This window comes from Nipponia nippon, unplaced genomic scaffold, assembly GCF_047370975.1.
Source record: "Nipponia nippon isolate SJK-2023a ecotype South Korea unplaced genomic scaffold, ASM4737097v1 scaffold_43, whole genome shotgun sequence".
In the NCBI taxonomy this organism is placed as follows: Eukaryota; Metazoa; Chordata; class Aves; order Pelecaniformes; family Threskiornithidae; genus Nipponia; species Nipponia nippon.
Window position 1 is genome coordinate 1,337,038 of NW_028262362.1, and position 27,940 is coordinate 1,364,977.

The 27,940-nt window shown below is 56.3% G+C and overlaps 2 protein-coding genes across 6 annotated transcripts in view; one reads left to right on the forward strand and one right to left on the reverse strand.

Moving 5' to 3' along the window:
- The window catches only part of BCL9L (BCL9 like), a 73,663-nt gene extending 61,275 nt beyond the window's left edge, over window positions 1-12,388 (forward strand). For 3 of the 5 annotated variants that reach the window (XM_087778414.1, XM_087778415.1, XM_087778413.1), the window contains 6 exons: window positions 208-330; window positions 1,828-2,038; window positions 2,810-2,894; window positions 3,296-5,687; window positions 6,168-6,428; window positions 7,715-12,388. In XM_087778414.1, coding sequence (XP_087634540.1) covers window positions 208-330; window positions 1,828-2,038; window positions 2,810-2,894; window positions 3,296-5,687; window positions 6,168-6,428; window positions 7,715-8,874 — 4,232 coding nt within the window. In that variant the 3' untranslated portion in view covers window positions 8,875-12,388. The remainder of the gene's footprint in view (window positions 1-207; window positions 331-1,827; window positions 2,039-2,809; window positions 2,895-3,295; window positions 5,688-6,167; window positions 6,429-7,714) is intronic. The other 2 variants (XR_015709161.1, XM_087778416.1) reach the window with 2 other exon arrangements.
- Window positions 12,389-15,108: 2,720 nt separating this feature from the next.
- CXCR5 (C-X-C motif chemokine receptor 5) lies at window positions 15,109-24,006 on the reverse strand. Its single transcript, XM_009469052.2, has 2 exons — window positions 23,924-24,006; window positions 15,109-18,302 (listed from the first exon to the last, which is right to left on the reverse strand). Exons 1-2 carry the CDS (start codon window positions 23,960-23,962, stop codon window positions 17,226-17,228), a joined length of 1,116 nt encoding a protein of 371 aa, XP_009467327.1. The 5' UTR covers window positions 23,963-24,006; the 3' UTR covers window positions 15,109-17,225.
- Between the last annotated feature and the right edge of the window lie 3,934 nt (window positions 24,007-27,940).

Sequence of the window (27,940 nt, forward strand, 5' to 3'; positions counted from 1 at the left end):
TCTGGCTGCAAAGACAAGGAGCCCAGACTGAGCAGATGCTTCAGGATCTTTACCGGGGCTGGGCAGATGTCAGTGTAAGGCTTCTCGCCCAGTGCATCCTGGCTGGGTTGGCAGTGCCAGCGTGCAGCACACAGCTGGGCAGGGCCCCAGCCTTCCCAGCCCCTGCCAGGTCTCCTCAGCTCTTCTGATGGCTCTGTCCCTTTGCAGGTGAGGTGGCTCCCCGTAGCAAGCGGCGGTGCGTGCTGGAAAGGAAGCAGCCATACAGCGGGGACGAATGGTGCTCTGGGCCGGACAGCGAGGAAGACGACAAGCCCATCAGCAGTGCACACAGTGAGTGTCTACCTCCTTACCAGTTTAGAAGCTTGAATAAAGCCAGCTCCTTCCTGCAGCTCAGCATGGCAGATGGCACCGGCACCTTTAGCTTTGCCCGTGTGTGCTCGCTTAGCCGGGTGTGTGGCGTGGTGGGCCATCACGGCTGGCGGTCGTCGTGCTGTGAGAGTGTTTGTGGCCATGCAGTGAGGTGTAGGACCTGTTTTGTGGAGGTGCTGTCGAGATGCTGGAGGAGAAGGTTGGATGTCCCTGCTCTGGCCACACCAGCGGCAGAATTGCCACCTTGAAAGTGTGCCTGGTTTAAATCTGGTTAAGCATGCCTACCCTGGTCATAGCGGCAGCCAGACCACGCGACGTGCATTGCCCTTGTCGCAGCAGCTAAGTCTGTGCCAGGCCATCCACCTGCCTCTCCGCAGCTGTGCTTTAAAGGCAACTGAAGCTAAAGAGGCCCTCGGAGTCTTCACAGTGGTTCAGGCAGGGCTGAGCTGGCCAAGGCATGCACCATTTGGGGCAACAAACCATAGGTGTCTCCTGTTTTCCAAAAGCATCAAAACTCTTTGGTTTTTTGTTTTTTTTTTTTTTTTTTGTATCTAGAATTCAGTTTACTTTCAGATTGCAACAGGGAGAATATCTGAGAGAAGAGGGCAAGGTCCTGCGGGGCCCAAGGGCCACAGCTGATGGAGAACACGGAAGCGTATAAACCCAAGTAGAGGGTGGCCTCTGTGCCTGCCATTGCGCCGTAGCCATCCTCTCCAGGATGTCCCTTGTGCTTCTCCGCACAGTCCACAACCCTTGTGGGAAGGGATAGCGCTGCCTCCCTGTCACTGCCTGCTCCGACATCTTCGAGCTGGTCGAGGTCCAAGGGCAAGGGCTGGCAGTGAGGCAGCGCGTCTGTCCTCACGCCAGATTTCCAGTGCTGTCTCTTCTCTTTAAATGCTGCTGTGCCAGGGCCGAGCTGCTGGCAGTGGCGTACAGTAGGTCTGCGGGGAGGTTGGTGGTGAGAGGCTGGCAGGAGGAGAACCGGCGAGCCTGCCTCGGCGGGGTGTAGCATGTGTGTGTGAGAGGGGCTAGGCAAGAGGAAGGTGCTGCACGCTCCTGGTAATTGCGATGCTTATTAATATTCAGTGGGAATATTATCTAATAGCAGCTGACGATTAACGGTGACCACGCCGGCGGACAGCATCCCCTCTCCCCCCGCTGCCGGGGGCGTCCGTCCCGCCGCCGCGGGCCGGGAGAGGAGGTAGAGCCCCGGGCCGGGGGAGCGGGAGCGTCGGCCCCGGGGCCGGCCGGGCGGGTGCTGCCACCTGCCGGTGGCCCGGCCGGGCAGCGGCCCTTCCTCGGCCCGGCGCCCGAGCACGGCCGTGCCGCCCCGCGGGGCTCTGCCCCGGCCCCGGCTGCCTCCCTCCCGGCCCTTCCGTCCCGCGGTGCGGGCAGCAGAGGCCGCCCGGGCTGCCCTGCTGCGCCGGCCCTAGCAGCTCGAATCCTGTGCTCCCGCAGATTGTAATGTAGCAGATCCTGCGATGTCCACAGCCTCGCAGCTTGGCCCAGGGTCCAACCCGCTGCCGAACCTGAACGAGACCGGTTCTTCCAGCGTGCCTCATGGTGCTGCCCCCGGCTTACGGTCAGACGCTGCAGGAGGCGGAGGCGGCGGAACAGGAAAGCAGCCTTCACAGTTCGTTTACGTCTTTACAACGCACCTTGCTAACACGTAAGCACTAAACCCTGTCTGTCCTCTGCTGGCGCAGGGCTGGCCTGTCACACCTGCCTGCTGCGTGCTGCACTTGAGCACAAGAGAGCTGGACGGACCCACGTCGCTTTGGTTGCGCAGAGCGGGTCCCCCCTGAGGTTCAGGAAGTTTGCTGGCAGCTACTGCTGGTGGGCAAACTTTGTCTTAAATGCACGCTTTCTCCCAGTGATGCCCAGCACTGTGTTCTGCGACACGGGCCGTCGAGTGCGTCTAGTCAGCACCCAACGCAAAGATTCACCCACAGCAGTATGGGCCACTGTTCTGATTCGGAGGTAGCAGAGGGGCTGGGTGTCACGGGGAGTGCTGTGTAACACTTGGTGTTCTCCACTCGATTCCTCCCTTCTGTCCCGCATTGTCTCAGCCGCGGAGTCTTAGCAAGGCCCTTTCATCTTAGAGCTCTGCTGTACCACAGGTTCAGTGTGGTAGATCCCAGAACATCTCGGCGACAGCCACCTTAGGGCAGCAGACAGCAGCAGGCACAAGGCAGAGCTGAGTGCCCGTCACAGGACGCGGGAAGAGGGAAATTCCAGGGCAAGCGATCGCCAGTTGGAGAGCCTCACTGGGGCCTGTGCAGGACAGGTGGGGGGACGCTGAGACTATCCCCCCTTCTCGGTGACCTCCAGAGAATTCCCTCTTCCCGCAGGACTGAAGAGCGGAGGTGGCACCTGGAGCCTGGGGTGGGTGGGATGGGGCACAATGCCTGTTCTTGAGCGGTTTGTGCTCTCTCCCCAGAGCTGCAGAAGCTGTCCTGCAGGGCCGAGCTGACTCCATTCTGGCCTACCATCAGCAGAACGTCCCACGGGCAAAGCTAGACCAGGTATACCAGCCATGAACCAAATGCTCCTGTCGGCACATGCTGCTGACTGCTGACCCTTCTCTTCTGACGTGGCCGTTCTCCCCCAGCTCTTGGCTCAGCTGCCGAGGGAAAGGGTTGTCAGAATGCCCTTCCCATGGGGTGCGAAGCTGCTTTGCTGTGGAACCTCTTCGGAGTGAGTCCTGGCTGCTGTCAGCTGTGAAAAGTTTGGGGTGGGGCACATGGGCAGGATACCTGATTGTGCGTTTCCAGGGCATGTAATAGGGCCTGCTTCTTCCCCACAAGGAATGAAGGCAAACTGCAGCAGGCATGTTTTTGGGACAGAGAGGTCTCCTGCAGGGTGCGGGGAGGAATACCTACCTGGGGTTTTTCCTGCTCGCATTTATTTCCCTTTTCTCTGCCAGGCGCCAGCTCCTAAAGTGCTGGGGGTTGCTGAGCCGCTTCCCATTAACCCTCCTGCTGCCAACACTCCACAGTCCCAGCCACCGGCACCTCAAGCCAGTCAGCCACAGCCGCAGCCTCCCCCGACGCAGCCTCCGCCTCCACCTCAGACCATCAGTCAAGCACCTTTGCCTGCCCCCAGCAGCCTGCCCCAGGAAGGGACAAGTGAAGATGTCCGGAGAGATCTGACTCCCAACTCTTTGGGGAACAACAGCGGCAGCAACCAGCCTGGAAGTAACCACTCAAATACGCCCACCGCGTCCGCCAACACCATGCAGCCTGGGCAAGTGGACTCCTCCGCCACATCCAGCTCCAGCCTCCTTGGGGAGGGCCCGGGCCCAGGGATGCCAGGGAATGGGCAGGCGGGCCTGGGCCCCAGGAACCCCATGAACTCGGAAGGGCTGTCGAAGGAGCAGCTGGAGCACCGAGAGCGCTCGCTGCAGACCCTGCGGGACATTGAGCGTCTGTTGCTGCGCAGCGGGGAGGCTGAGCCCTTCATGAAGTCCAGCCAAAACGCAGGTGAGGGCGGGACTGCCCCTCAACCCCAGGCTGCCCCTGCCCAGCCCCCTGCACCCCCCGCCAGCATGAAGAAATACGAAGAGCCTCTGCAGTCCATGATCTCCCAGACCCAGAGCCTTGGTGGGCCAAGTCTGGAACACGAGGTGCCCCACCACCCAGGCGCTGACATGGGGCAGCAGATGAACATGATGATGCAGCGGCTGAACCAGGACAGCCTGACACCGGAGCAAGTGGCCTGGAGGAAGCTGCAGGAAGAGTACTATGAGGAGAAGCGACGGAAAGAGGAGCAGATCAGCATCCACGGCCGGCCCATGCAGGAGATCATGATCCCGCAGTCGATGGGGAGCATGATGATGCGTGGGCCCCCGCCACCCTACCACAGCAAGCCTGGAGAGCAGTGGCCGCCGGGGATGGGCAGCCAGCTGCGGGGACCCATAGATGTGCAGGACCCTATGCAGCTGCGGGGAGGCCCACCCTTCCCAGGGCCACGGTTCCCTGGGAATCAAATGCAGAGAGTCTCTGGCTTTGGAGGGATGCAGAACATGCCCTTGGATGCTCTTGGGCCCATGAATGCCATGCAGAGGCCAGTCAGGCCCGGCATGGGATGGAGCGACGATATGCCTCCTATGGGAGGCCCCGGGAACTTTCCGCAAGGCACCCTGCCCTACCCGTCAGGGCAAGGGGACCCCGAAAGGTTCATGAACCCCCGTGCCAGGGAGGACATCCTGCGGCATCAGCTGATGGAGAAACGCCCAGTGGCAATGCAGAGGCCCATGGGGATGTCCGGCAACTCCATGAGCCAGGGCATGGAAATGGAGAGGATGATACAGGCTCACAGGCAGATGGATCCATCCATGTTTGCTGGGCAGATAACGGGGGACAGCCTGAGCAGTGCCCCGATGGGAATGGATTTTGCAGGCACTCGGGGGATGTTGAGCCCCACTATGAGTCAGTCGGGCCTTCGGGACATGGACGCGCCCATGGGCCCTGGCAACCTCAACATGAACATGAATGTCAACATGAACATGAACATGAACCTCAATGTCCAGATGACCCCGCAGCAGCAGATGATGATGTCGCAGAAGATGAGGGGCCCCGATATGATGGCCCACCAGGGCATGAGCCCTGAGGAGCTGGCCAGGGCGAGGGCTCAGAACGGCAATGGCAGTGCAATGCTGGGGGGACCCCAGAAAATGATGGTTCCTTCCCAGTTCCCCAACCAAGGACAGCAAGGCTTCTCAAGCGGGCAAGGGCCTTTCCCCAACATGCCCCAGGAGATGGGCAGCGGCTCGGACATGTTCAGCCCTGAGCAGGGCACCATGCCCGTTGGGAGCATCGGCAGCACCACCAGGCTCAGCCACATCCCTCTGCCTCCGGCCTCCAATCCCACTCCCACGCAAGGGGGCAACCTGGCCAACATGCACCCAGCACCTTCCCGGGGGCTGGGCCGCCGGCCCTCTGACCTCACCATCAACATCAGCCAGATGAACTCCCCCAGCATGGGTCACCTCAAGTCTCCCACCCTCAGCCAGGTGCACTCGCCACTGGTCACCTCCCCCTCTGCCAACCTCAAGTCCCCACAGACGCCCTCGCAGATGGTCAGCATGCCACCTTCAAACCAGTCTGGACCCCTCAAGTCCCCCCAGGTCATGAGCTCCTCGCTTAACGTCCGGTCTCCGACTGGCTCTCCAAGCCGCCTGAAGTCCCCTTCTATGGCTGTTCCTTCCCCTGGTTGGGTGCCGTCTCCCAAAGCCACCATGCCCAGCCCAGGAGTCAACCAGAGCAAGCAGACTCTCAGCATGAACTCGTCTACTTCCATGGGAGGACTGGATCAGGGTATGCCGTGTATCTTGTGTGCAAGTGCGTGCTTGGTTTTGGTGAGCCTGTGGACAGCGTTTCTCTCCAGCCTGCATGCTCCCGCAGGAGCGGGGAGACACTCGTGCCTGTGGGTGCCCTCGCGTCTCGTGGGGCAAGTCTTTTTTTCCCGGGAGTCCAAACAGGGCCTTTTCAGGTAGATGGGAGGGCGAACAGAGCAGCTTTTACTTCAACCCCGGCTCATGCCCTGTGATGCAGGCAGCAAAAGAAGCGTCTGTGCTGGACAGTCAGGGGCAGTTTGAAGTGGAAGTCCGTCACTGTTCTGGAGCAGGGTCTCCGCATGAGCCTCCTCAGAGTCCAGAGAGTGCTGGGCTGCGCCAGCTCTGCGTTTTGCGGCTTCCTCTGGTCGCTGCCGTCGGAAGGAGGGGATGGGGTTGCTGTCTGATGGGAGCAAGCCACGGTGCACGGGCAGTACTAAGCTGGTCTCTCTCTTGCTTGCAGGTTCTCTCCCTTCTGGGCCTCGGAGCAGCTCTTCCGCACCAGCCAGTAACACCTCTAGCACCATGAATCCCAACATGCCTTTTACTTCCTCTCCAGATCCATCCCCCTCCCAGAACCCCCTCTCGCTGATGATGTCCCAGATGTCCAAGTATGCCATGCCCAGCTCCACACCGCTTTATCACAATGCCATCAAAACCATCGCTGCCTCTGATGACGAGCTGCTGCCGGACAGGCCTATGCTCCCGCCTGGAAGCATGTCAGGTAAGTACCTCCGGGGCTGGGCTTGCGAGGGGACAGACCGGCTGCCAGCAGGCCTGAGGGGGCATTAGAAACTGTGTTCTGCCACCGGCTGCCATGTCAAATAGCTTAAATTTGCCCTCGTTCATAATAGTCTGCTCGCTTCTCCACCCTGTGCCCAGGCTGTCCATCAGCATTTGGCTTCTCGGGTGTGCTGTCTGGAAGGACATGAGCCCGTCTGGCATTTGAGGCACCCTTCTTCCATGAGCTCTGGAAGTTTTCGGAACTACCTTTACCCTGTGCGGATGTGTTGACCCTGGATTTCCATGGCTCCTGGAGTTGTCTCGGGCCCAGGAGTTGCAGGCAGAGGCCTGCTGCTTGGAGCTCTTATGTTTTCGTGCAGCGGGACAGGGATGCTCTGAAGAGGGTATGGGAGTCTGGTGTTTTGAGTGGAGCCCAGGCACCTGCACAGTGCAAGGCTGTGTCGTAGCATAGTTCTGATTTCAGTAGGCGACAGCCAGATACGCTCCGCTAGCTGGTGGTGCTGGTGAGGACAGCTAGGCAAATGAGTGTTTTTCGTCACTTGGTGACCAACCCAAAGGGGAATTCCAGCACGCTGTACCACTCGATTTAGGGGTTTAAAGCTGTCTGATGAGTATTTTTGGCAGTTTTCAAAATGAAAAAATCAACTTTTTGACTCTTTCACTGCTGAGTAGTCACTTAGATTGACCACAGGCAGGCAAATGCATTGGCTCCCTCCTAACCCAAACCCCTCCGCAGGCACTGGTTGCTCTGCTGTACCGATGAGCACAGTCCTCCCTCCCGGACAGCACCTGTGTCGGGCTGCCAACTCTTCTGCTTTTTTTTTCTCCTTGCCGCCCGAGGCCGTGTGGTCACAGGAGCTTGCCGGGTGGCTAACCCTGCAGGCAGGCAGTGGTGAGGGGTTGCTCCCCGGTGCCTTCCAGGCAGCTGAGAGCCCTGCTGAGATCATGGTGTAGGCCTGTCCCAACTCTCAGCGCCAGCTGGGACTCTCAAATCAGTGGGCTGTAAGGGACTACAGATCCAGCGTGGGACTGGATGAAGCTAGAATAGCTCTCTGCTGCTCGTGGGCTTGGGGAGCTGGAGTCTGAGACACTTTTTCCTGACGTCGGTGCTTTGCAAGCCCATCTTGCGGCTGCTTACTGAGCATCACACTCCGCGCTCAGAGCTTTCCGAGCAGGAGCGCTTGGCAGGCTTCCAGGGTGTGGATTTGGCAGCCCTGAGAGGTCAGTGGGCAGAGTTAACTCTTCTCTCTTTTTCCTCTCCTTTAGGCGTGACGGGGAACCAGCCGAATCAACTGCACTTGAACTCCGTGGGGCCTGGATCCTCTCAGAGCCCCATGGGAATGAACCTGCCTGGTCAGCAACCCCTCTCCCACGAACCGCCCCCCACCTCCATGATGTCCTCCCCAAACCCTCTGGGCTCCAACATTCCTATGCACCCGAGTGCGCCAGGGGCGGGCGTGCCCGCCCAGAACCCCATGATGCTGCCCCCAGGGCCCCAGGACTCGTTGAACCAGCAGTGCGGCCCCGTGCCCAACAGTTCGCAGATGATTCCTTCCAACCAGCTCGTGTTCCCCCGCATGCAGCAGCCCCACAGCGCCATGCCGTCTCCTGCTGGAGGCATCCCCATGGCCCCCGGTGGGGGAGGTGGCCCTGGCATGCAGCAGCATTACCCGCCGGGGATGCCCTTGCCGCCTGAGGACCTTCCCTCCCAGCAGCCCAGCCAGATGCCCCCTCAGCAGCACATGATGGGCAAGAACATCCCTCCTCGGATCGGCGAGCCCTACCCGCCCGTGCTTCCTGGGGTGGCGTCGGTGCTGAACGACCCTGAGCTCAGCGAGGTCATCCGCCCCACGCCCACGGGTATCCCCGAGTTTGACCTGTCGAGGATCATCCCGTCAGAGAAGCCAAGCAGCACCTTGCAGTATTTCCCCAAGAGCGACAGCCAAGCACCCAAATCGCAGCCTTCCAACCTCCACCTCATGAACCTGCAGAACATGATGGCTGACCAGCCCCCGGTGCGGCCAGGTATGAATGCCCCCAGCCTCCCCGGGCAGCAGGGCGTGCAGAGGGGACTCGGCATGCCCATGTGCCATCCTGGACAAGTGCCCATGCTGGGCAGGACAGGCATACCACCCCAGCAAGGCATGATGGGCAACAGCATGCATCAGGGCATGATGTCTCCGCAGCAGAGCCTGATGGCCCAGCAGAATTTCATGCTGATGCAGGCGAAGCAGAGGAGCATGTCTGTGTCAGGGGAGATGTATGCTCAGACAGGACACATGATGTCACCTCAGGGCTCTCTCATGGGGCCCCCGCCTCAGCAGAACCTCATGGTCACGCACCAGATGAGGCAGAGGAGTGTCTCCCTGGACAGCCAGATGAGTTACATCCCCGGGCCTGGGAACATGGCGAACCTGCCTTTCTAACCCCGGCCCGCGCTCAGGGGTGGGGAGGGGACGGGGCTGCCTGTACAAACCTTTTTCAGCCTTTCTTCGGGGGAGGGTTGGGGGCCAACGCCGGTGGAGGACACCACGGGGGATGCTTTTCATATCGGATTCGCCTCTACACAGAAAACCAGATGTGCAGTAAACTTGATGTGAATTGGGTTTCTTTTTCCTTTCTTTTTTGGGGAAGGGGAGGGTGGAGGGGCTGGGAGTGGGGCTGTTACTTTGAACCCTGCGTGATGACCAGGGACATCCAGACCCTGTGGCAGTTTGTAAAGTTTTCATTTATGGTTTTCCTCTGTCAAGTGTTTTTCTTTCCCTTTTTTACCTCTCTCTTCTTTCCTTTTCCTCCCCCCTCCCCCTCCTTTTTTTTTTTTTTTTTTTCTTTTTAAGCAACCAAAATGTGCAAGAGGGTTTTTGGAACTAGCTGTAAATAGGTCGCTGGGAAAGGCAAAACTTGTGCTGGTTTTTAATTGTTCTGTATTTCTGTGTTTTAATAGAAGCCTCAAAACATGTTTTAAAAAAACAGAAACAAAAAACATGCTAAAGGCAACAGTGTACAAGGATTGAAAATTCTCCTTGGGGGAGGCAGGAGGATCCCCCAGGGTGCACAGGGCATTGAGAGATCCCATTGTAGAGTGACTCTGTGTCAAACCTGTGTTGTTCATGCGTCTGAACGGTTTGCATGCGCGGGGTGTATAGTTTCACGCAGATCTTAGGCCCCTGTGGAGGCTGTGCTGAGTACACAAACACAACCAACGACTGAGGACCATCCGTCGGGGAGGTCAGAGCTGTGGCCCCAGTGAAACGTTGCCAGAGCAGTGCTCATCCATCGGGGCAGAGGCCGCAGCTTCACGGAAGACATCTGTCGCTGCTCCGTCGCAAAGCTGCCGTGGCTGGGACGGGGAGGATGCCAGCCCTTCGGCTGGAGAAGTGGCGAGGATCTGGGCTTCGCAGATGACAATGTGCTGGACCCAAAGGTCTCGACTGGCCGCGTCACCGCTAGTCCCTTCTTTTCCCTTCACGCCGTGTCCCCTGTGGGCAGGGTGGTGCGGTGCATAGGGGTAGATGGGCTCTGAGATGAGCGAGGCAATGCGTTCCTGTGCCTCTGGGAGAGGCTAGCTGGGAACCTTGCTCTTTCGCAGCCTTCCTACACCAGTCCTTTACCCATCCGTCGCCCTCCGTGACTGCGCCACGCCCCGTCTACCTCTGCCGTTGAACGCGCTCTCCCAGGTCTTCCTCGTGCTTGTCGGTCCTCCTGCTCCGGAGTTTCACAGGCAGTCTTCTCTCCATCTCACCCTGAGCTACCGGCAGCAGCCCTGCCCTACTGCACAATAGAGGTCTAGCCGCTGAAGACGACCTGTCCCTGCGTGCGATACTCCATCTCAGGGTAAGAGTTGTCTCGTTCGGTGTCAGTGGCGTGGCTGTCCTGTGCTTTGGACAGAAGAGGCCGAGGTTGCGTCGCAGCCCCTCGTTCCTAGGCTGGCGGAAGCGTGCCGTTCAAACAACTCCGGCGTTTCTGGATGCGCTCCACCCTCCCCGTTCTCCACTCTGTAAGGTCTTCCTGCACGCGGCACCAATGGTCTTTCCTGTGTTTGTCCACAGAGGGGACTGTGGGGTGACGTGCTTGCACTTCTGCACATACCGCAGTGTCTCTGGACCTCCGCGGGGACCACATTCCAGCATGGTGTACCCTATGGGTATCCAACGGTGAACTCGGGGCACGTGATTGCCGGAGGAACACCAGTTGGAGGATTCTCTCTGCGGAGCCAGACTTAGCGTACTACCTCTCTTGTAACAGAGCTTACCGTTCCTTACTTGCTACTGCAGGGAGGAGAGGGCTTTCGGAAAGGGAGATTGTCAAGTAGCGAGCGAACGGCAACGCTTTTTATCACGTTGCAAGCTGTTCGGAAAGGCTGGCGGGTGCTGAAACGTCAGCCCAGCGGCTGTCGTCTTGATCCGATCTGTGAGAAGATGGAGCCACAAAGTCCAGTTAGGAATACCTTGAAGCCTTGGGGCATTTTGTAGTGAGCAGTACTGGGTGGGAAGCATGGGTCTGGATTCGAGGAAGGATTTCGCTCTGGTCTCTTGCTCTGTGTGGTTTTGTTGTGCACGATGTGAGCGAGCGGTGTTTTTGAAGATGGCAAAATGGGGACAATCCCAGGAAGTGCTTGTCCCTGCCTTGGCAGTTGGAGCAGAGGAATAATCTTCAGCCCAGGCAAACGCAGCGTGCTTTGGACCTGACGTGTTAGCCGGTTGGATTCTCCATCCTTTCAGAGCGTGCGTTTCACATGGGAGGATGTGGCTCAAACAGATGTAGCTCTTTCTAAGCCTGACTTGCCTGAAAGGCTGCGGCTTCTCTTGGCTGCACTTCGGGGTGTTGGCTGCTGGTAGTTTTTCGTAAACATCCAAATACCAATGCCAGCCCCAAACCTTGCTCATCACCCACCAGCTAGTCTCGGTTAATTTGAAGCCATAATATTTTCTATACAGAAGTTTTTTTGTTTGTCTGTAGACAGCTGTTGTTTTAGCCCGGTTGAGATCTCCATGTGTCCGTACCTTCCCTGTTGTCCCTTTTGCCCAGCCCAACTGAGAAGTTGCCTGGGGCTTGCGGTCCTCGCTCTGTCGACAGTGCACTGTCCCTATGTCAGCCAGAGCCTGCTCGCAGGGACAGGGCAGCGCAATGCTATTTCTGCCAGGCGGCAGGAAGACCACCTGTCCTTCGGTGACAAATGAGTAAGTAGAGCCTTTTGACTCAGCAGCCCTGCATACAAAAGGGAAATCCTGACGCTAGGTCAGAGCTGGGGACTTTGGAGCAGCAGTCAGCACTCTTCCGCAAAATCCCACCGCCCTGGAGCCAGCCCCGTCCCTACCACCGCAATGGCTGAGCAACGGGGAGAAGTGCTGCCTAACACCCCACTGCCCCGGGCACCGCGCCCAGCCGCGTCCATGAACAGCAATATGGCAGGAGCTTCTCTGGAAGCTCAGTAACAGCCAGTCCTTGTTAGACCTGGGCAGGGTTTGCCATCGGCCAGTTGCCCGCTGCCGTGAGCTGTGTCTAGTCTCGTGTCTTGTAGTTTATTGCTCGGCTTCTCAGCTTGAGTTCTGTGTACTGACTCCACCTAATCACAGTAAAAGGTTTGCCCATGTTTTAGCCATGACTTCGCCATGTTTTTCCAGCTCCAAAAAAGCGAATGCTGGGAAACCGCATCTTTCAGTACGTCAGATAATCACACGCCCGGAATTCGCTTTCACGTTGAGGTAATGGTGACTGACCTGTTCTCTGTCATCCCATGGAGAAACTTCCCCAGTCATTTTGTACCATTATATAAATATATATATAAATATAAATATATAAATACAATATGTGAAGACATCTTATTGGTTTTTATTTGAAACAATTTTTAGGCTTGTTTTTGGGTATCTGTGCTGCCTGTAATGTATTGACCTGTTTTATAGGTGCCTTTTTATTAAAAAGACAAATTTCAAAACCCGACCCTGTGCCTGTCTTGAGTGAGCTGCGGGGTTTTCTGCTGGGCTGCAAGCAGGTGTGCTCAGCCCAGCCTCCGGGAGCTCAGCCAGCATCACCTGTGGCCGGCTGGGGCTGATCAGAGGCGCTCAGCTGGCCCCACTATAAATACCTTATGTCAGGTGGGGGCTCTGGTTGAGAGGAGAGGAGCTCTTCAGGATTGCACGAGTCATCTGTGCCTAAGGTACGCTGAGGCTTGGCTGCAGTTGCGGTTTTCTTCCTACGAAATTCGGGCAGCCCCCTCTGGGAGCGGGGTCAGCTGTTCAGCGCCTGCTGCGCTCTGTGCGGGGTGGGCGACTTGGCCCTCCTTGGACACTTGCGTGCTGGCTCCCCGACATCGAACGAGACCCAGCCACGCAGCTCGCAGTGGTTCGTTACCGTAGCATGGATTTTGCTGCCTAAGTCCAGGCTGTGCTGGCTGTTCTTTCCCACCCTCTGCCATGCCGGCCCATCCTCTAGCTCCTGCGGCTTGAAATGGACCATCTTTTCTAGCTGCTTGCAAACAAGTAACAGTCACGAGGCAAACAGCCTCATTTTCCCCTCCTGCCTGCTGCCGGTCCCCGCCTCTGTGGCGGTTCCTGAGCACATCTGCTCCCAGCCACTCGTGCCTGGCAGGAGAGCTGCAGGTCCCCAGGCAGGGGTAGGTAAGGGAGAGGGGCCTGCCAGCTGACCTGCGAGTGCGGCTTCCAGTGCTGCAGGTCCCATCTCCTGCGACTTCGAGGTGGTTGCTGTGTGCCCCTGTCCGAAGAGAAGCTCTTGCCCTTCGTGAGATGGCTGTGAGCTCCTTAAGGGAGCTGGGATACCTGCCCTTGGCGTAGACCTGCGTGTGCCCCTGCCCCAAGGCAGTGGAAGCTGGGCTGGGACTGGGGAGCTGCCTTCGCAGGACGTGGGACAGGACAGTCCTCCCAGGTAGGTGGAGGGGCACGCGTGGGGCTGGGGGGGGGGGGGGGGCGGGGCAGGCAGGGCCACCTTGGACACCTGAAGTCCTTGGCAGGACTGCAGAGTGGAGAGGTGGCCTGCAGCAGGGACTTGCTGCCCAAGCTGTCCGCTGGTGCCTGGAGCCCCACGGTTCCCCCTTGTTCTGTGCATCTCGTGGCCTGGCAAAGCTCGCGTGTGCCATAGCTGCTGCATGCTTGTGGGGAGCCGGGGCAAATGCAGAGCACGCTGTGACGGCAGCGGGGCGAGAGGCCGGTTCTGGGGGCTCAGAGAGAGAAAGGGATCGTGCTGCCGTCTGTGCACAGGGCCAGGGCGGCGCACGTGGCATGCTGCCCAAGGCCCAAGCTCACGGGCCTCGGTGGCTGTGGTGTCATATGTCCAGAGCCACCTGTGCTCAAAATAAGGATGACACAGCAGGCAGCAGTACAGATGCTGAAGTGCTTAAGCATCTGCTTGGTTTTGGGAGATCGGGGTGAGGAAGCAGGTCGTCTTTTTGATAAGGAAAATGAAACTGTGCATGAGTCACAGCGGGGAAGGGGGTGCTAAAGCTGCTAGGAGGGGTGCGAGGGCGTGGGGAGAGCCCCTTCTCTGCAGCGCTCCCAGGCACGCGCTCATTCATGCATTCTCTGACTGCTGCTCGTCGGTGCACGCCCCGCTGCCTGCCACGGCCCTGTGATCGCTGCGCGTGTGTAGCAGGATGCTCTGCTGAAACACCCCAGCTCTGTCTCCTGGGAGACTCTGTCACCCCGTAGGACATGCAGAGCAGCGTGCTGTTGTGGGGTTCTTTGTGTCCCCTTCTTTGGCGTTGCCTTCAGTAGGGACTAGGGCTTTCTCTGGGTTGTCTGCTCCAGCCCTTTTTGCAGAGCAGAGCCCGGGGCCGGGGTCACACGAGTGTGCGCTGTGGATGGTAGTGACGTGGCCTTGCCTGGGCGCCACCTCCCCGCTGCCTGCAGCAGCCGCCTCGGAGCTCCCCTCGGCCCTTAGTCCCCCTTCCTGGCGGGAGCAGAGCCCGTCTGCCTCACTCGGTAGTGGTGGGCTGGGGGCCGAGCAGAGCTCCCTGGGGCAGCCTGAAGGTCTGACTGAGGGCTGCGGTGTCCAGGGGCAGCTCTGGCAGCGTGAGCGCTTAGCGGGGAAGCCTGCTCTCTGCGCCAAGGCATGTGACGGCCATGCAAACCTCGGAGAGTCGGGGAGGATTTTGCTGAGTGGAAAGCCCAGCTTCCTCTGCGGTGAAGGAGAGTTCCTCTGGCTTTCTTCTCATCGCCATTCAGCAGGCTGGCTGCAGTCAGCTGCGGGAGGAGCAATGTCCGCTCTTTGGGGAAGGGTCTGCCAGCTCCGAGCCAAGCCTTCCCCAGGCCGGCTGAGCCGAAGGCGGGTGGGAGGGCAGCTTTCCGCTCAGGTTAGCAGCTGCTGTAAAACTGGGGCAGGAGGTGCTGCAGTCGGTGGAAGAGGCTCTGTGAAGCAGGGAGCTAACATAGGTCTGGACTGACTCTGAACACAGCAGAGCCTTCTGTGGCACCGGTGAAGGGAAATCTGAGCAAGCTGCTCTTATGAGCCCTGTGATCTCCATGTGTGAACAGCAACGCTTGTCAGAAAGGTGCCATCAACCGTCTTAGCACCCTCTGATGCATTTCTCGTGCAAAAGTGACATAACTGCAGACGGCTGCTTGCAAGTGCTATACATGAGAAGACGGTATTTTATTTAACTGTTTATTTAACAGCTCACGTCAAAACTTTCTAAAAGTTTACCAACATACCAGTACTAAAAACTATAGTAACAATAGATGTGTAATCTGTTCACCCTTATTTTGCGTGCAGGTTTTCTTTTTACCTTGTGAATGCTCTATGAATTTTACAGTCTGACTGTTCATTTCTTCAGTAACATTTTTGTGTAGACACACAGTTCCCACCAGAACCCGGGCTGGGGAGGTGTTTACAATGCGTCTGCAGCAGGGTTCCTCACCAGTACAGCCGTGGAGATAGCGACGGCCTGGTGTCAGAGAGCTGCTCTTCCTCTGCTGCACGTACGTGCTTGGACAACCACGGTCGCCATTACCTGCAGGTTTCAGCTTTGAAGATGCAGCACTGCAGGAAATGGTGGACTGCTCTTTGTATAAAAAGCTTTATGCCTGGGGAGTTTTCTCCTTGAGTCACAATTTGCGAATGAGCTATTGAGATCTCTGCCTGAGGTGGACCGGTGTAATGTGACCCCTTCCATAACGACCGGTCTTTTTAGCGGGGCACTTGGGTACGGTGAAGTTCAGCTGCAACCGAGCCCTTTGTTAGCGGGTTGAACTTCAGAAGTGAGTTTAGCACAAAATTCGTGCTGCAGCAGGAGAACTGACGTTGTTCCGACTTTGCTTAAAAAGTGAGGTGAATGGTAGAGCGGATTTTAAAGTGCGCTCGTGATTAGGGTTGTGCTTGTGTGACAGTTGGTACTTATGGCCCTCGTACAGTTCAGGCTACGGCGCTGCTTAGCTTGCAAGAGAAACATCATGGAGCAACGCTGTGTACGTGCTGCGACGTTATACTGTGACATGACCGACTAGGAAGCAGCAGGCTGCACGAGTCTGTTAGGGCTGCCCCGCATGCCAGCTTGCGGTGCAATTTTTAATGGTGGTGAAAGCGGCTCCTCTTATTTTGGACCAAATTTTTACCAAGCAGCCCTGATCTGAGCAGTTGCTGGATACTCATGGTTCAGGGCAAGATCAGCACCCAGGTTTGTTCTGTATAAACCTGGATGCACTAAACCTCTGAAAGCCCCGTAGATGCAGGGGGAGCAAAAATGTCAGAAAGCACACTGCAAAGCAAAACGCTACGTTCCCTCTCAGCCTGCTAAAAACAAACAGAAATTACGCAAACAAGCTCTTTTCCTTACTCTGGGGCAATGGGTCTCCTTGCTCTTGGCACACACAAAGTGCCGTAGAACTAGCTGCAAAAAAAAAAGTTGCACCTTCAGCCTCACAAAGCTGTGTGGTTCATCTCCCCTGTGCTCAGTCACAAGATAGAAGCCATCTCTCCAGGCAGCTTTCTTCGTTAAAGGAAAGCTTTTACACAGTCAGGCATTCAGTTCAGCAGTCACTCACTGGAGGTCTTAACAGCAGTAAAACAGATCAAGTGAGCAGGAAAGGATGCAGTTGATGTCAGGAAAAGAATCTGCGACAGTCAAATCTCTGAGTCCATGGCAGGACCTCCTGGCGCAAGCCAAGTTGGGAAAAATCAATGTGCCGTGGCTGGCCAGGGGGATGTCACGCAGCAGGAGGAACAATATTGCAGCCAGAGACCACCCAGCACTGCGTGCCCACGCTATTGGAGTGAGCTCTGCACCCCCCGCCGGTCCTACCTGCATCTCTCATTCAAGCTGCTGTGGCCATTGAGTCCTGCTGCTTCTTTCGGGCGTGTCTCTACCAACCTGAGCCGGTGAACGGAGACCTGCTTAGCTTTTGTCCTCAGTCCTTGCTCACTGACGCAACTCCACAGTTACTCAGCTGCACTTTTTTCCTTGCCCCCGGCACCCTAGTCTCATGCTCGGCTCCGTGCACAGGACGCCTGCAGTCAGTTTTTCGTGGGAGAGGTGGAAACGTCAGGTTCAACCCACTCGGGTTCATCCGGCCCTGCCAGAGTGACCGTCGGACAGCCAGCGCTTGCCAACAGCTGCCAAATGGATTATTACTACAGCTGTGAGAACCAGAAAGAGCCAGGGAAGGTATCTGGTGAGATTTGGGTGTTTGGTAGCTACCAGACTTGAGTTTCCTGAGGCATAAGGAAAGTGGTGGGGACGCTTGTGAAACTTGGGACTGAGGCCACAGCACGTGTGCCACTGAGAAGGCAAGCCCCAGGCCAGTTCTGCCCTGCAGGCAGCCTTTCCCAGCTAGAAAGTGGAGATAGAGGTGGTGTTGTCAGACTCAATCCCGCTGCCCTTCCTCGTCACCTCCAGGATCTCCTGCAGGGTCTCCTGGCTTATGCAGCCGAGCTCCTGCAGGATCCGGAAGAAGTCGTTACGGAACTTGACTCCAATGAAGGCATAGAGGATGGGGTTGAGGCAGCAGTGCGTGAAGCCGATGGCCTCTGTCACCATGATGGCTGTGTCCAGCTGGTCTTCCAGGAGGCAGTTCTTGGTGAAGGCTTCTAGCTTAGTAAGCGTGTTCAGGAAGATGACGATGTGGTACGGGCTCCAGCAGAGCAGGAAGACGCCTGTGACCAGGATGGCCACGCGGACAGCTTTTTGCCTCTGCAGGCGCTGGGACTGACACAGAGCCCGGACGATGGCCGTGTAGCAGTAACACATGACCAGCAGGGGCACAAAGAAGCCCACAGTGTGGTAGAGGAAGCGGGTCGCCAGCCAGACGTTGTTGCCGTCGATCCCAACCTCTGGAAAATAGCAAATGCTGCGGTTGCTGTCGTCTGTCCAGACTTCCATGAAGATGAGATCGGGTAAGGTCAAAAGCAGCGAGCAGAGCCACACAGCCATGCAGGTGAGGTGGATGGAGCGAGCTCTGCGTTTGCGGTAGGTGTGGATTGCATAGACAATGGCCAGGTAGCGGTCCACCGCGATGCACCCTAGCAGCATGCTACTGCAGTAGAAATTGATCTTGTGGACAGCACTGAGGATCTTGCAGAGGAACTTCCCAAATACCCACCCGGCCAAGCTCTCCACCACGCTGAAGGGGAAGGTGAGCAACAGTGCCAGGTTGGCCAGGGTGAGGTGGAAGAGGAAGTTTTCCGTGGTAGTGCGAGAGCGCTTGAACCTCTCTAAAATGACCAGGACCAGGGCGTTGCCCACAGTCCCCAACACAAACATCAGCAGATAAATGAGGGGCATGAAGACCCTTCTGAAGGGGTCTGTCTGGTTGCCGACCACAGATGAGGCTGGGTTGAAGCAAAAGTAGCCCTCCAAAGAAGGGGTGGTGTTCTCGGCTTCGTAGTAACCACTCAGCTCCACCTGGCTCTGGGGAACAGAGAGAGTCTGGTTATCGGAGGGGAGTTTCTGAACACGAGAACCCAGTCCCTCAGCTGCACCTGGCAGACCTGGAGCGGAGCATCCCCGCGGCCCGCCTGCGTCAGGAGGAGGTGCTGCCTGTCTGCAGCATGATGACTCTGGTGCCAGGTCCTGGGAGGTGGACCGGCACCACGTGGAGAGGGTTGTCCCGATCTCTGACAGCAAGGGCTGCTCAGTCTGTAATTGTTAACTAGCATATTTGGGGATGTTCTGGCGTCCAGACAGATGACCAGTTTCATCTTCTGTTTCTTGCTGAGTTACCTGCTCGTGCCTTTTGCTTCCTCACACGGCACGGAACCCTCCTCTACCAGCTTTCCCGATCTTTCCATCCGTTTCCGACACTGACTGTCCCTGTCCTGCCTGCTGTCTGCTGTCAGGTAGGAAGGTGGTAGGATTCACCGCAGAGCACATGTCTGCCTCAAGTTATGTGCACCGATCCTGTCCCCTTCTGCCTCTCCTCCTCGGAGACCTCAGAGCTGCCTGGGGCAGAGCAAGGCGAGGGGGGGACAGTAGCAGCCGTGCTTCGGATCGCTTTCCACGTGCTCAGAGAAAAGCGTGGGGCAGCTGTTCAAACATAACTGGAGGAACGCCTCTGAGGCACCGTGGTGCTATAGCTATGGGGATGGATGCAGGAGAGAGAAACCTGTTCTGTTGGTAAACCTTGCGGTTCTGAATTAATGGCAGCCAGAGCAGGAAAGGGAATCTGAAAACACCACTCGGACCCCGGGCTGATACCCAGTAAGAAAAGTGCGATAGAGACGCTGCAGATGTGATTCGCACTTGGCCTGCTGGAGTTCCTTGCCAGGTGAGCAGCCTGTATTTGGGCTGAGACTGCGCACAAGTTCCGAGTGCCAGAAAGCTGCAGTCGTGCTTGGGACGAGCCCCCCGGACAGGGGGCACGCTCCGGCTGGCCTCAGGCACCTTGCAGGAGCTGGGCGTTCACAAAAGCAAAGGGCTCGGATGCAGACGGGCAGAAAAAGAGAGCGGCACAGGAGGCTTGTGGCAAGCTGAGAAATTAGTGATGACTGGGAAGCGCTCGGCAGCAGTTACCCTGAGCTCCCCCACCCACACCCTCTCTGGAGACCAGCGCCGAGACTTCAGTGCCAACCACAGCGGAAGTCTCTGCTCGCTGCTTTCATACCTTTCACTGCCAGCTGTAGCCGTTTGCACCTGCTGCTCCTTCCCTCGTCAGCCAAAGTTCCCATCTAAAAATACTAGCCCTGCTTTAATCAGTTTTAGAGCTGATTTGGGGGGTTTTTGCTCTCCCTCGTGCTGCTAAGCCAAATGACTGTGACCAGCCTTGAGCCCTGCGTTGTGCCTAGCTAGAGAAGGGTGATTTATGTTTCCTCTCTCTCAGGCAGCCTTCCCTGGGTGACGCGCTGGGTGCTTCCGCATGCGACTGTCTGGGATAAAGAGGTGACATCGCAGTGGCAGCACTCATCCCGAACTGCTGTGCTGCTGAAACCGTCTGCATGGCTCCAAGGGGAGCCCAGGCGTGTTGATGGGGAAGAAGTCTACGGAGCGTTACTGAACGTGCGGAGCAGGCAGCTGGCTCAGGCAGTCCCCGAGCAGTGGATGGCAGGAGGGTGAGCGAGCCCTTGGGGAAAGCGCGGAATAAGCTTGCCCAGTTCTTGCCCTCTTCCCAGAGCCTCTGCCTTTGGCTACTGCTAGAAAGACTGTCGAGCCAGGCAGACTTTGGTCTGACCAAGCTACTCTTGGTCTCGTCACAGTCCTGTTCCCCACTGGCTCTGCATCCAGTGGTGCTGCCACTGTGGTGTGATGCCACAGTGCTTCCCCCCGAACGGGCGAGAGCTGGTCCTCTCAGGGGCCGAGAGTCCTCCTCCCTGCCCAAAACCTCAAACGCATGTGACTATCTTCCCCTAACTTAATGGTGGGGCTGGGGTAAGCCTTTGGTGGGGAGCATTTCTATTTCCAGAGAACAATTATTTTTCCGGTTTAGGGTATGGTTCTGGAGACTGGAGATTGCTGCTAAAGACAAAAGCCTTTAGAAATCCCTCCCAGTTTGCCTTCTCCCTGGTTTGAAAATTATTTCCTGCCTAGTCCGTACATGGACCCTGCGTCAAGAGTTACCAACGCACACAGAAACCTGTGATGTATTGGTCAGGGCCAGATCCTTGAATCTCCCCAGAAAAAAAAACAAACCAAACACCTTTGCAATTTGGTACAGCGACCGAACCAGGCTGCTCAGGACGTGCGGGTGACTGTGCTGAAAATCCCAAAGAGAACATGTTTTAGAATGGGTAACTTCACTGGGGAGAGGCTGGAAGGTTCCAGCTTTAAAGGCAAAAAGGAAATGATGGGAAATGGCTGGGTTTGCTGGCCCGAGCGTCAGAGCGCTGCCTGGAGCCACGCCAGCGCCACTGACGATGGCGGATGGGCAGGCCGTGCATGGTCTTCAATGGCTTTGGCTGCTGAACGGTTTCCAGCATCACCTTGCATTCGGAGCCGGAGGTGCGGAGGCTGAGTGCCGCTATCAGGCACCATCTGATTGCTGATAAGTCAGCAGGTAGGGCTCTTACTGGAAGCCACTTGCCGCGGGCAGGGGAAGCGTACGCTGAGCTGTGTCTGAGGCGTCCTCTCATGTGCATCTCCGAGCAGAGCAGCGAGTGTGGGTGGGAGCGGACAGAGATGAGTTGGAGACAAATAAAAGAGGATGAAAGGTCAGAGTCCGGGCTGAGACAGGAAGGGCAGGGACCGGAGCTGCAGGAGGTGCACTGAACGTGACAAGCTGGGGCTGTTGGGGGCTCTGCTGCGATTCCCATTTCTAGGACTGGAAGCGGGTGGCTGCCTGATCTGGGATGGGAGTGCGTGCGCAGGGGGACCTTTGTACAGGTCTCCTGCAATACGATTGCAGCCAGATTTGGGGGTGGGCGATAAAGTGGTGCCTTTTTCTGTAACTGAGCAGTCAAGCGCATGCCTGGGAAGCCTGTTCCTGTGTGCTTTTTGTTCAGGGATCCCTCTTCCCCTCTAACTCACACCTCAGAGTTATTCCAGTCTCCGTGTGTCAGCTGCTTTTCTCAGTTCCCCACAACTGCCAGCGATCAAAATATTTGGCTGCAGAAGAGAAGCAGCCTGTGCACTGCTAGGGATTTTCCACGCAAGTCATTCCCTTCTAGCCCTTGCCAGGGCTGGGAGAAGCACGTTTCATTCCCAAAGCCTTAAAACTGAAATTGCCCACATCAGTGCAAGTTACTGACAGCTTCTGCTCATCCCCTCTCCAGGTGCTGAACTACGGAAACCCACGAATAAGAGCAAAGCCTGTGGAAATGCCACGTTACTGTAGCGCAGGTGCCTTTACGGCTCTTGAGTCACGTTGGTCCCATTACAGTGAGAAGTGGCCTGCAGCACCTCAGGGACCCGGTGGGGATCTCGGTGGTCTTTGTGCAACTGTGGTTTTGTTTCTCTAGTCTTGCAGCTGAGGAAGGTGAAGTGGGCAAAGCTTTCTTGCTATGCAGAAATGGGGTTATCGTTTTGGGCATGTGACTTTACCACAAGGTTATGGAGACGAATGGTCCCGTACAGTATCAAAGTTTAGGTGAGGTCCTCGCTGCACTCACTGGGCGATACTGAGATAAATGCCCTTTCGGTGCAAATGTTCTCATCATTCTCCCTTTCACATTTGCTCAATCAGTCAAGCGATCCTCTCTGATGAGCGCACAAGGCAAGGTTTGTGTCACCGCTTTGACAGGACACCATTGAGGTCTTTTTTGCAAATCTCTGTGGGTAGGTTGCTGCTACAAGCGCCGAGTATAAGTAAAGCAGCGTACGGCACCACCACAGCCAATGTGGCATTGCTCGTGTGAGATCTGTGGCCTGTTCCAGGAAAGGAGCCAAACCTGGGAAGCTCCCAAGAGGCAGAGGTGGGAAACGTGTGCCACAAACTCCCGACTGCGGGAAGTCTGAGAAAAGGTACAAAACTGTTCTTGCTGTGGCACCTGACTGTAGACGCTCGCGCCTGAAGTTAGCTGAGTTTCCCCCCCTCACACGAGCTCTCCTTTATAACTTACGACAATTCACGGCAGAGGTAAAATCGCTAAGCTAAGGTTCTGGACAGTATTGTATACAAAGAACAAATCCCAGTGCTCCTTAATCCCCCTGTGTTAAAAACGACGCAGTTTTGCCACAAGCAGCCGCTTGCTTATAGCGCGTGACGTGCTGCGGGCAGGCGGCCGGCATGCTTCGACTTTTCTGGTTTTCTGGTGGGGGGACAGATTTCCAATGGAGAGTTCAGCTGGAGGAACAAACCAGCATGGAGATGAAAAAGGTTTGAGTTTGGTTTTAACCTCGCAGCCAGCATTAGCGCTGCCACTGAACTTCAGCAGAGGTCAGGGAGAGAAGTGTCTTCTGCAAAAAAGCTCTAAAGGAAGCGACCACCATATGCAAAGGATTTTTATACTGGATGAATCAGAAAAAATAAGGAGGGTAGGGCTTGCCCCCCACATCTCCTCTCTCTTCCCTGGTGTATAGGACAAAGGAGGGACAGAAAAAATTGGCAAAAATTAAATCCAGCATTTCTCTCTTTAGAGAAACTAAACAAAAACTGAGGTCTGCTGCAGAGAGCCACTGTATTAAAAAATAAATTCTGAGCTGCAACATTTGAAAACCAGGCTAATGACAGCGCTGCTGTGGACTTCCCCTTGGATAGCACAAGATACTCTAAAAGGTGCAGCTGCTGTCTTTCGCTTGAAAACACAGGGGAGAGAACTATGGGGCAGAATACACAGTGTCATCACTCCCTATTAGAAGAAGTACTTGCAATTTATCTTCCCCTCTTTAAAATTCCCCTCTTGTAAATACACCACATATTCCCCTTTCAGCAGAGTCTACGGCAGCCTGTTCGTGGAGAAGGCAAGCAGAGGTAGGAGCGTGTATAGTCACACCAAGGGTTTTCACACACGGAGAGGTAGCATTGGGTTTGCTTGGGTATTCCTGTTGTGTGAAGGTACTAGATGAGATTTCCAGGGCTTTGCACGCTGTGCGCACAGTCATTTATACCACTGAAGGCTGGTGCAAAAAGCGCCCGACTCAGAACGAGTGTTTTACGCCCACGCTGCGTCAATGGCTGCGCAGAGAGCAGGGCAGCAGGGAACAGAGACTGGGACAGGCTGGCAGCGCGGGACGGGGCTACAGCAGCCTGGCTCTCCCGGTGAGCCACCTGGCCCTTTGGCAGCGACTGTGGTCTCGGTCCCCGTCTGTGCAAGCACGGCGCTCGGGCTCAGCGCTCGCCAGAATGTCTGCGCGCGAGGTCCCAGTAGGTAGGCAGCTGTCCCCAAGGTAATACCTGGCACCCTTGGATCACAACGGCTGCAGCCCCGTCACGCTGGCGCTCTGCAAGCACAGCGCTGCCGCTTGCAGTCCCCTCATCGGTCAAGTCCGGACTTACGAGATGTGAGGGCTGCTTGCGCCGGCGTAAGAAATCAACCAAGCTCTCCCTCTGCCAACAGGAGGGTGAGAAGACGGACAGACAGAAACGAGGTCTTTCAGTCCACCCTAGCTCTACCTGCTCTCCCCATTATCCTCTCAAACAAGCAAAGCCAGGCCTGACTCACCAAGTCATAGGTCTCTGATGAGTAGCTGACAGGCCCCATGGTTTCAGGGGCAGGATCTGTCTCCCCTCCAGCAGTTTCAGCAAAAGTTCTTCTTTTTTGGGGTGGAGTTAGTCATTTAAGTGAGTAGGGAGGGACCCAGCATGTAACAATAGAGTATTTGCAAGGCAAATGAGCTCCAGGCATAGAGTGACCTAATTGACATGAAGATTAGCATCTAGCGTTACCATCTTTTTTTTTTTTTTTTTTAGTGCTGTAAGTTGATTTTTAAAGTACAGTTTGAAGAATCCATGTTCCTTTGGTCAGTACTAGAGAAGATCCAGAACTGTTTATAGGTCTTCCCTGGAAACCTCCAGGGCTCTTGCCCACGGCCGTCCTTGTGCTAGGTGGTCCGAAAGGCTTTGGAAAGCTCTGCGCCAAGGGACCGGACCCCTTTACTAGAAATCTCCCCGGATCCGGGCATCTCTCTAGAGCTGTGCGAGATTTTGAAGATACCCGAGATGAAATGTATGGATCTAGTCTGTGTGACCATCGCCCTCCGCTTTGGGCTCCTCCTGGCTGCTTTAACCTCAGTGACCTGCGGACGTCTTCTGCTCCTTCTCCCGCTGCTTCACCCCTTGCCTTGGCTCAGGGGGGCGTGCAGTGGCTTGCACAGGAAAGCATGGCCTCGGCGGCTGCTCTGCAGGTCTAGGGAAGGGCGCTACCTAGCAGAGGCTGGTCTGCTATATCACACACAGTGAAGCCCCTTGATTACACGCCTTCCTGCAGCGCTTGTCTTGCCCATAATAAAGATGGGAAATCGAGATTTCCTCTGCTCAGGGAAATGGGCGTTTTGCCCCAGTAACGTCACAGCAGCAGATTCACGGTGTGAAAGCCCCAGCCTGGATCAGCAGGATAGGGTGGCATCGTAGCTGGCATTTTGGCAGAAAGCTTTTCCTCTGTGAGGAGCTGAGGCAGTTCGACAAGGGCCGTGCCCGTCCTCCTCTTGTCTGGGCACAGCTGCACCAAAGCCTCCATACCAGCAAGGAGTCTGGTGGGACTTGGACTGGTGAAGAAGGAGGTGGCGTTGTTCTGGTGAGCGCCATTTGATTTCACCCGTTCCTTATGCTTATTAGCGGGAGCCTGGTGATCCTGCCTTGACGGGGGACCTGCTGCCCCGAGGATGTCGTCGTCCTCCCCTGCCCCGAGGACGTTTGTGTGCACCTGTGTATGCCCACCCGATGCACCAGCCTCTGGGCACCCCTCCTCCCAAAAGTGAGAGGACATAGAGCGGGAAAGCCGGAGGGAGGGCACAGGGAGCTTGCGCTGTGCCTCGTGTCCCTCACCTTGTGGGGGGAGTACAGACCGAGTGAGCCCTGTCCGGCATGGCTTGGCTGTCCCGAGGCCCTGCGCTGCTGGGGCTGTGGGGTGAGGCAAGAAGTGGGGTACCGCTGTGCCCCAGACAGAGAGACAGAGAGGTTAGGAAGATGTTTTCGCTCAGCTAGAACTGGAGGGTGGAGCGCTCAGCATCAGGGACTTCCTTTAAGGGCCGTCCCCCTGAGCCCCAACTACCCAGTGAGCAAAGCAGAAGTACTGTGCAAAATAAGGTACTGTGAGTCTGTAGGTGACAGTGATGCTGGAGAACCTCTTGGGTCAGAGAGACAGTGCAGGATGTGGCTACGGGGAACCATAGGCTGGAAATATCTCCCAGGCCGTGAGCTTGGCCCTCAGATGTGGCGTGGGAATGACAGAGGCTCAGGGAACCCACTCCAAAGCAATAGACACAAGTGATTTCACTTGCAAACACCTACTACGCCAAGGAAATGACTGCTACTGTACAGACGTGACCTACGGGATCCATGTGTTGCTGTAACGCAAAATATGGGAAAAATGGTAGTGAGAGAGAAGAGCATGGGAGAAAAATAAATGGGGAGAAAAGAAAGCTAAATGAAAAATAATGTCACTTCACGGGCAGGTAAGGAACTGACTACAGAAGAAAATTGTCGCAAAATTCAATGATAAATATTTGAGGAATGTTTTGGTGTCTGTACCTGGGAATTCCGGGCTGAACTCTGATTTTCTGCCACTGGTACACGCTCTCACTGGAGAACTGTTCTTGTATTGTCAGGAACATAAAATTTCATTAACTTGTATAAGGTATTCTGATAATAGGAAATTATTCGGCTATACATAAGGACAGTAAAATACGCTAATTGCATCTGAAGTTGGCTCTATTCTGTATAACTATGTGACTAACAAGCACATCTAGTGACCCGTTTGACGCTACACTGACTTTCCGAGCTCTGCTTGAGAAAAGCCAGATCGCTTTTGGCTCCTGAATCCTCTCACCTTTAATCTTTTCCGTTTGTCTTATTTGCTGTTGCCATAAAGCTTTGGGAAGCATGTGCTGCCTACAGGTGTTAGTCGTATTTACTAATCTGTCAATTTCTGTCGTCGTCTGTTCTTTTAAGGTTAGAGCGTGCTATTTGTGCTATTTCCCGTACATCTCGTTGCGAAGTGCGACGCTCAGCCCTGCAAAGAGCTGAGATGAAACACCGGTCCCCGCGCAGCGGGGCCAGAGCAGCAGGAGCAGGCCCCAGAGAACGATGGTGGTCGTGCCCAGCGTGTGCCTCTGACTGTGGGAATGGGGGAGTCGAGGCTTCTCCAGCTGTAGCTGCTGTGCCCGTCGGCCAACAAGCGGCACAACGAGCTGGCACATCAAGAAAACAGGTGAGATGCAGCTTTTCCAATCCCCTGGCATTCGAAGGCACACCACCTGTCTTTTCAGGTTCCTTTTTCTCTTGCCATGCTTGGCACAGAAGCGTTAGAAAGAAAGAGGGACGCACTGGGCGCGAGAGAGGCTTACAAAGGGGCTCCGCACCAGGGGCGACCTCTCCGCCCCCAGGGCCGGCAGTTCAGCACATGGCAGCAGCCCCCCAGCAGAGCTGCAGGTAGTCTGGGAGTGAACGAAAGAAAGAAATGAAGGACGAGGCTGTGCTGATCTGGCTGATGTTGAGGGCAGGGGTAAACAACAATCCAAAGGCGGCTGTAGATGTGAGGAACTAGGAAAAAACAGCAATGCGAGAGGAAACAAATGGGTTTCCCTGTCTTTTTGTGCCTGTTTTGGAAAAACATTTGAAGAAAAATTTGCCTGCAAAAGAGTTTTGGAATTACCAGCGGTTTTAGGCTAGTGTTTTAAGCTTGTTCACCGAAAGGGTTGTCAGGCGCTGGAACAGGCTGCCGAGGGAAGTGGCTGAGACCCCATCCCGTGTAGAGGTGGTGCTTAGGGACGCGGTTTAGTGGTGGACTTGGCAGCGCTGGGTTAACGGTTGGACTCGATGACCTGAAAGCTCTTTTCCAACCTAAACGGTTCCATGATTCTGTGATTCCGTTCCTGTTGTGCCTCAGCTTTGTCAAAATCCTTGTATAAGTAAGAGCTATCTGAAAAGGAACGGTTTCCAAGCTGTCATGCTCGGTGGTTATGACTCCTGCCTGCTGCGGGAGTCAGTCTTTCACCCTTATGTTGGCGTTAGCTGTGTTGCTGCGACTACGCAAGGCAGTCGCGTTACCTTTCCCGGCTGCTTCTCGGGAAGCAGGAACGTGTTCGATAGCTTCGCTATGTGGTCCGAGCCGCGTGCCGCTTCCCAGCCAGAGAAGTCGTCGACGCCCGTGGGTTCCACCTCTGTCACTCTGCGTGGCTTGAGGGACCCGTAAACCAGCAAAAGCGCTTCCGTGGCGGCAGGAGCAGTGCCGCCCCGGCGCTAAGAGAGGATGCGGCTGCCTCGGCTCACAAATATTTCTTCTTTTCGGGCCAAGCGGAACGGCAGCAGCCCCGCCCCCTGCAAGCACGCCCGCCCTGTGCAGGGAGGCCAGAAGCGCCCGCAGCGGGCGCGGAGCGGCTCCTCCCGCCTCGGGGTTTCCCGCCCCGCCCCGCCGGCGGAGCGGCCGCGGCCCCAACCGGCACCGCGCGCAAGGCGCGCGCGGTCACGTGGCCGGGGCCGCCCGCGCGGGGCCGTGCGTGATTGCGTCGCGCGTGCGGGG

Coding starts and splice junctions, on each gene's coding strand:
- CXCR5 (XM_009469052.2), bottom strand. CDS start 23,962: ATGGGGCCTGTCAGCTACTCATCAGAGACCTATGACTTG. Junction 18,303..23,923: donor CATCAGAGACCTATGACTTG/GTGAGTCAGGCC, acceptor TCTGTTCCCCAG/AGCCAGGTGGAGCTGAGTGG.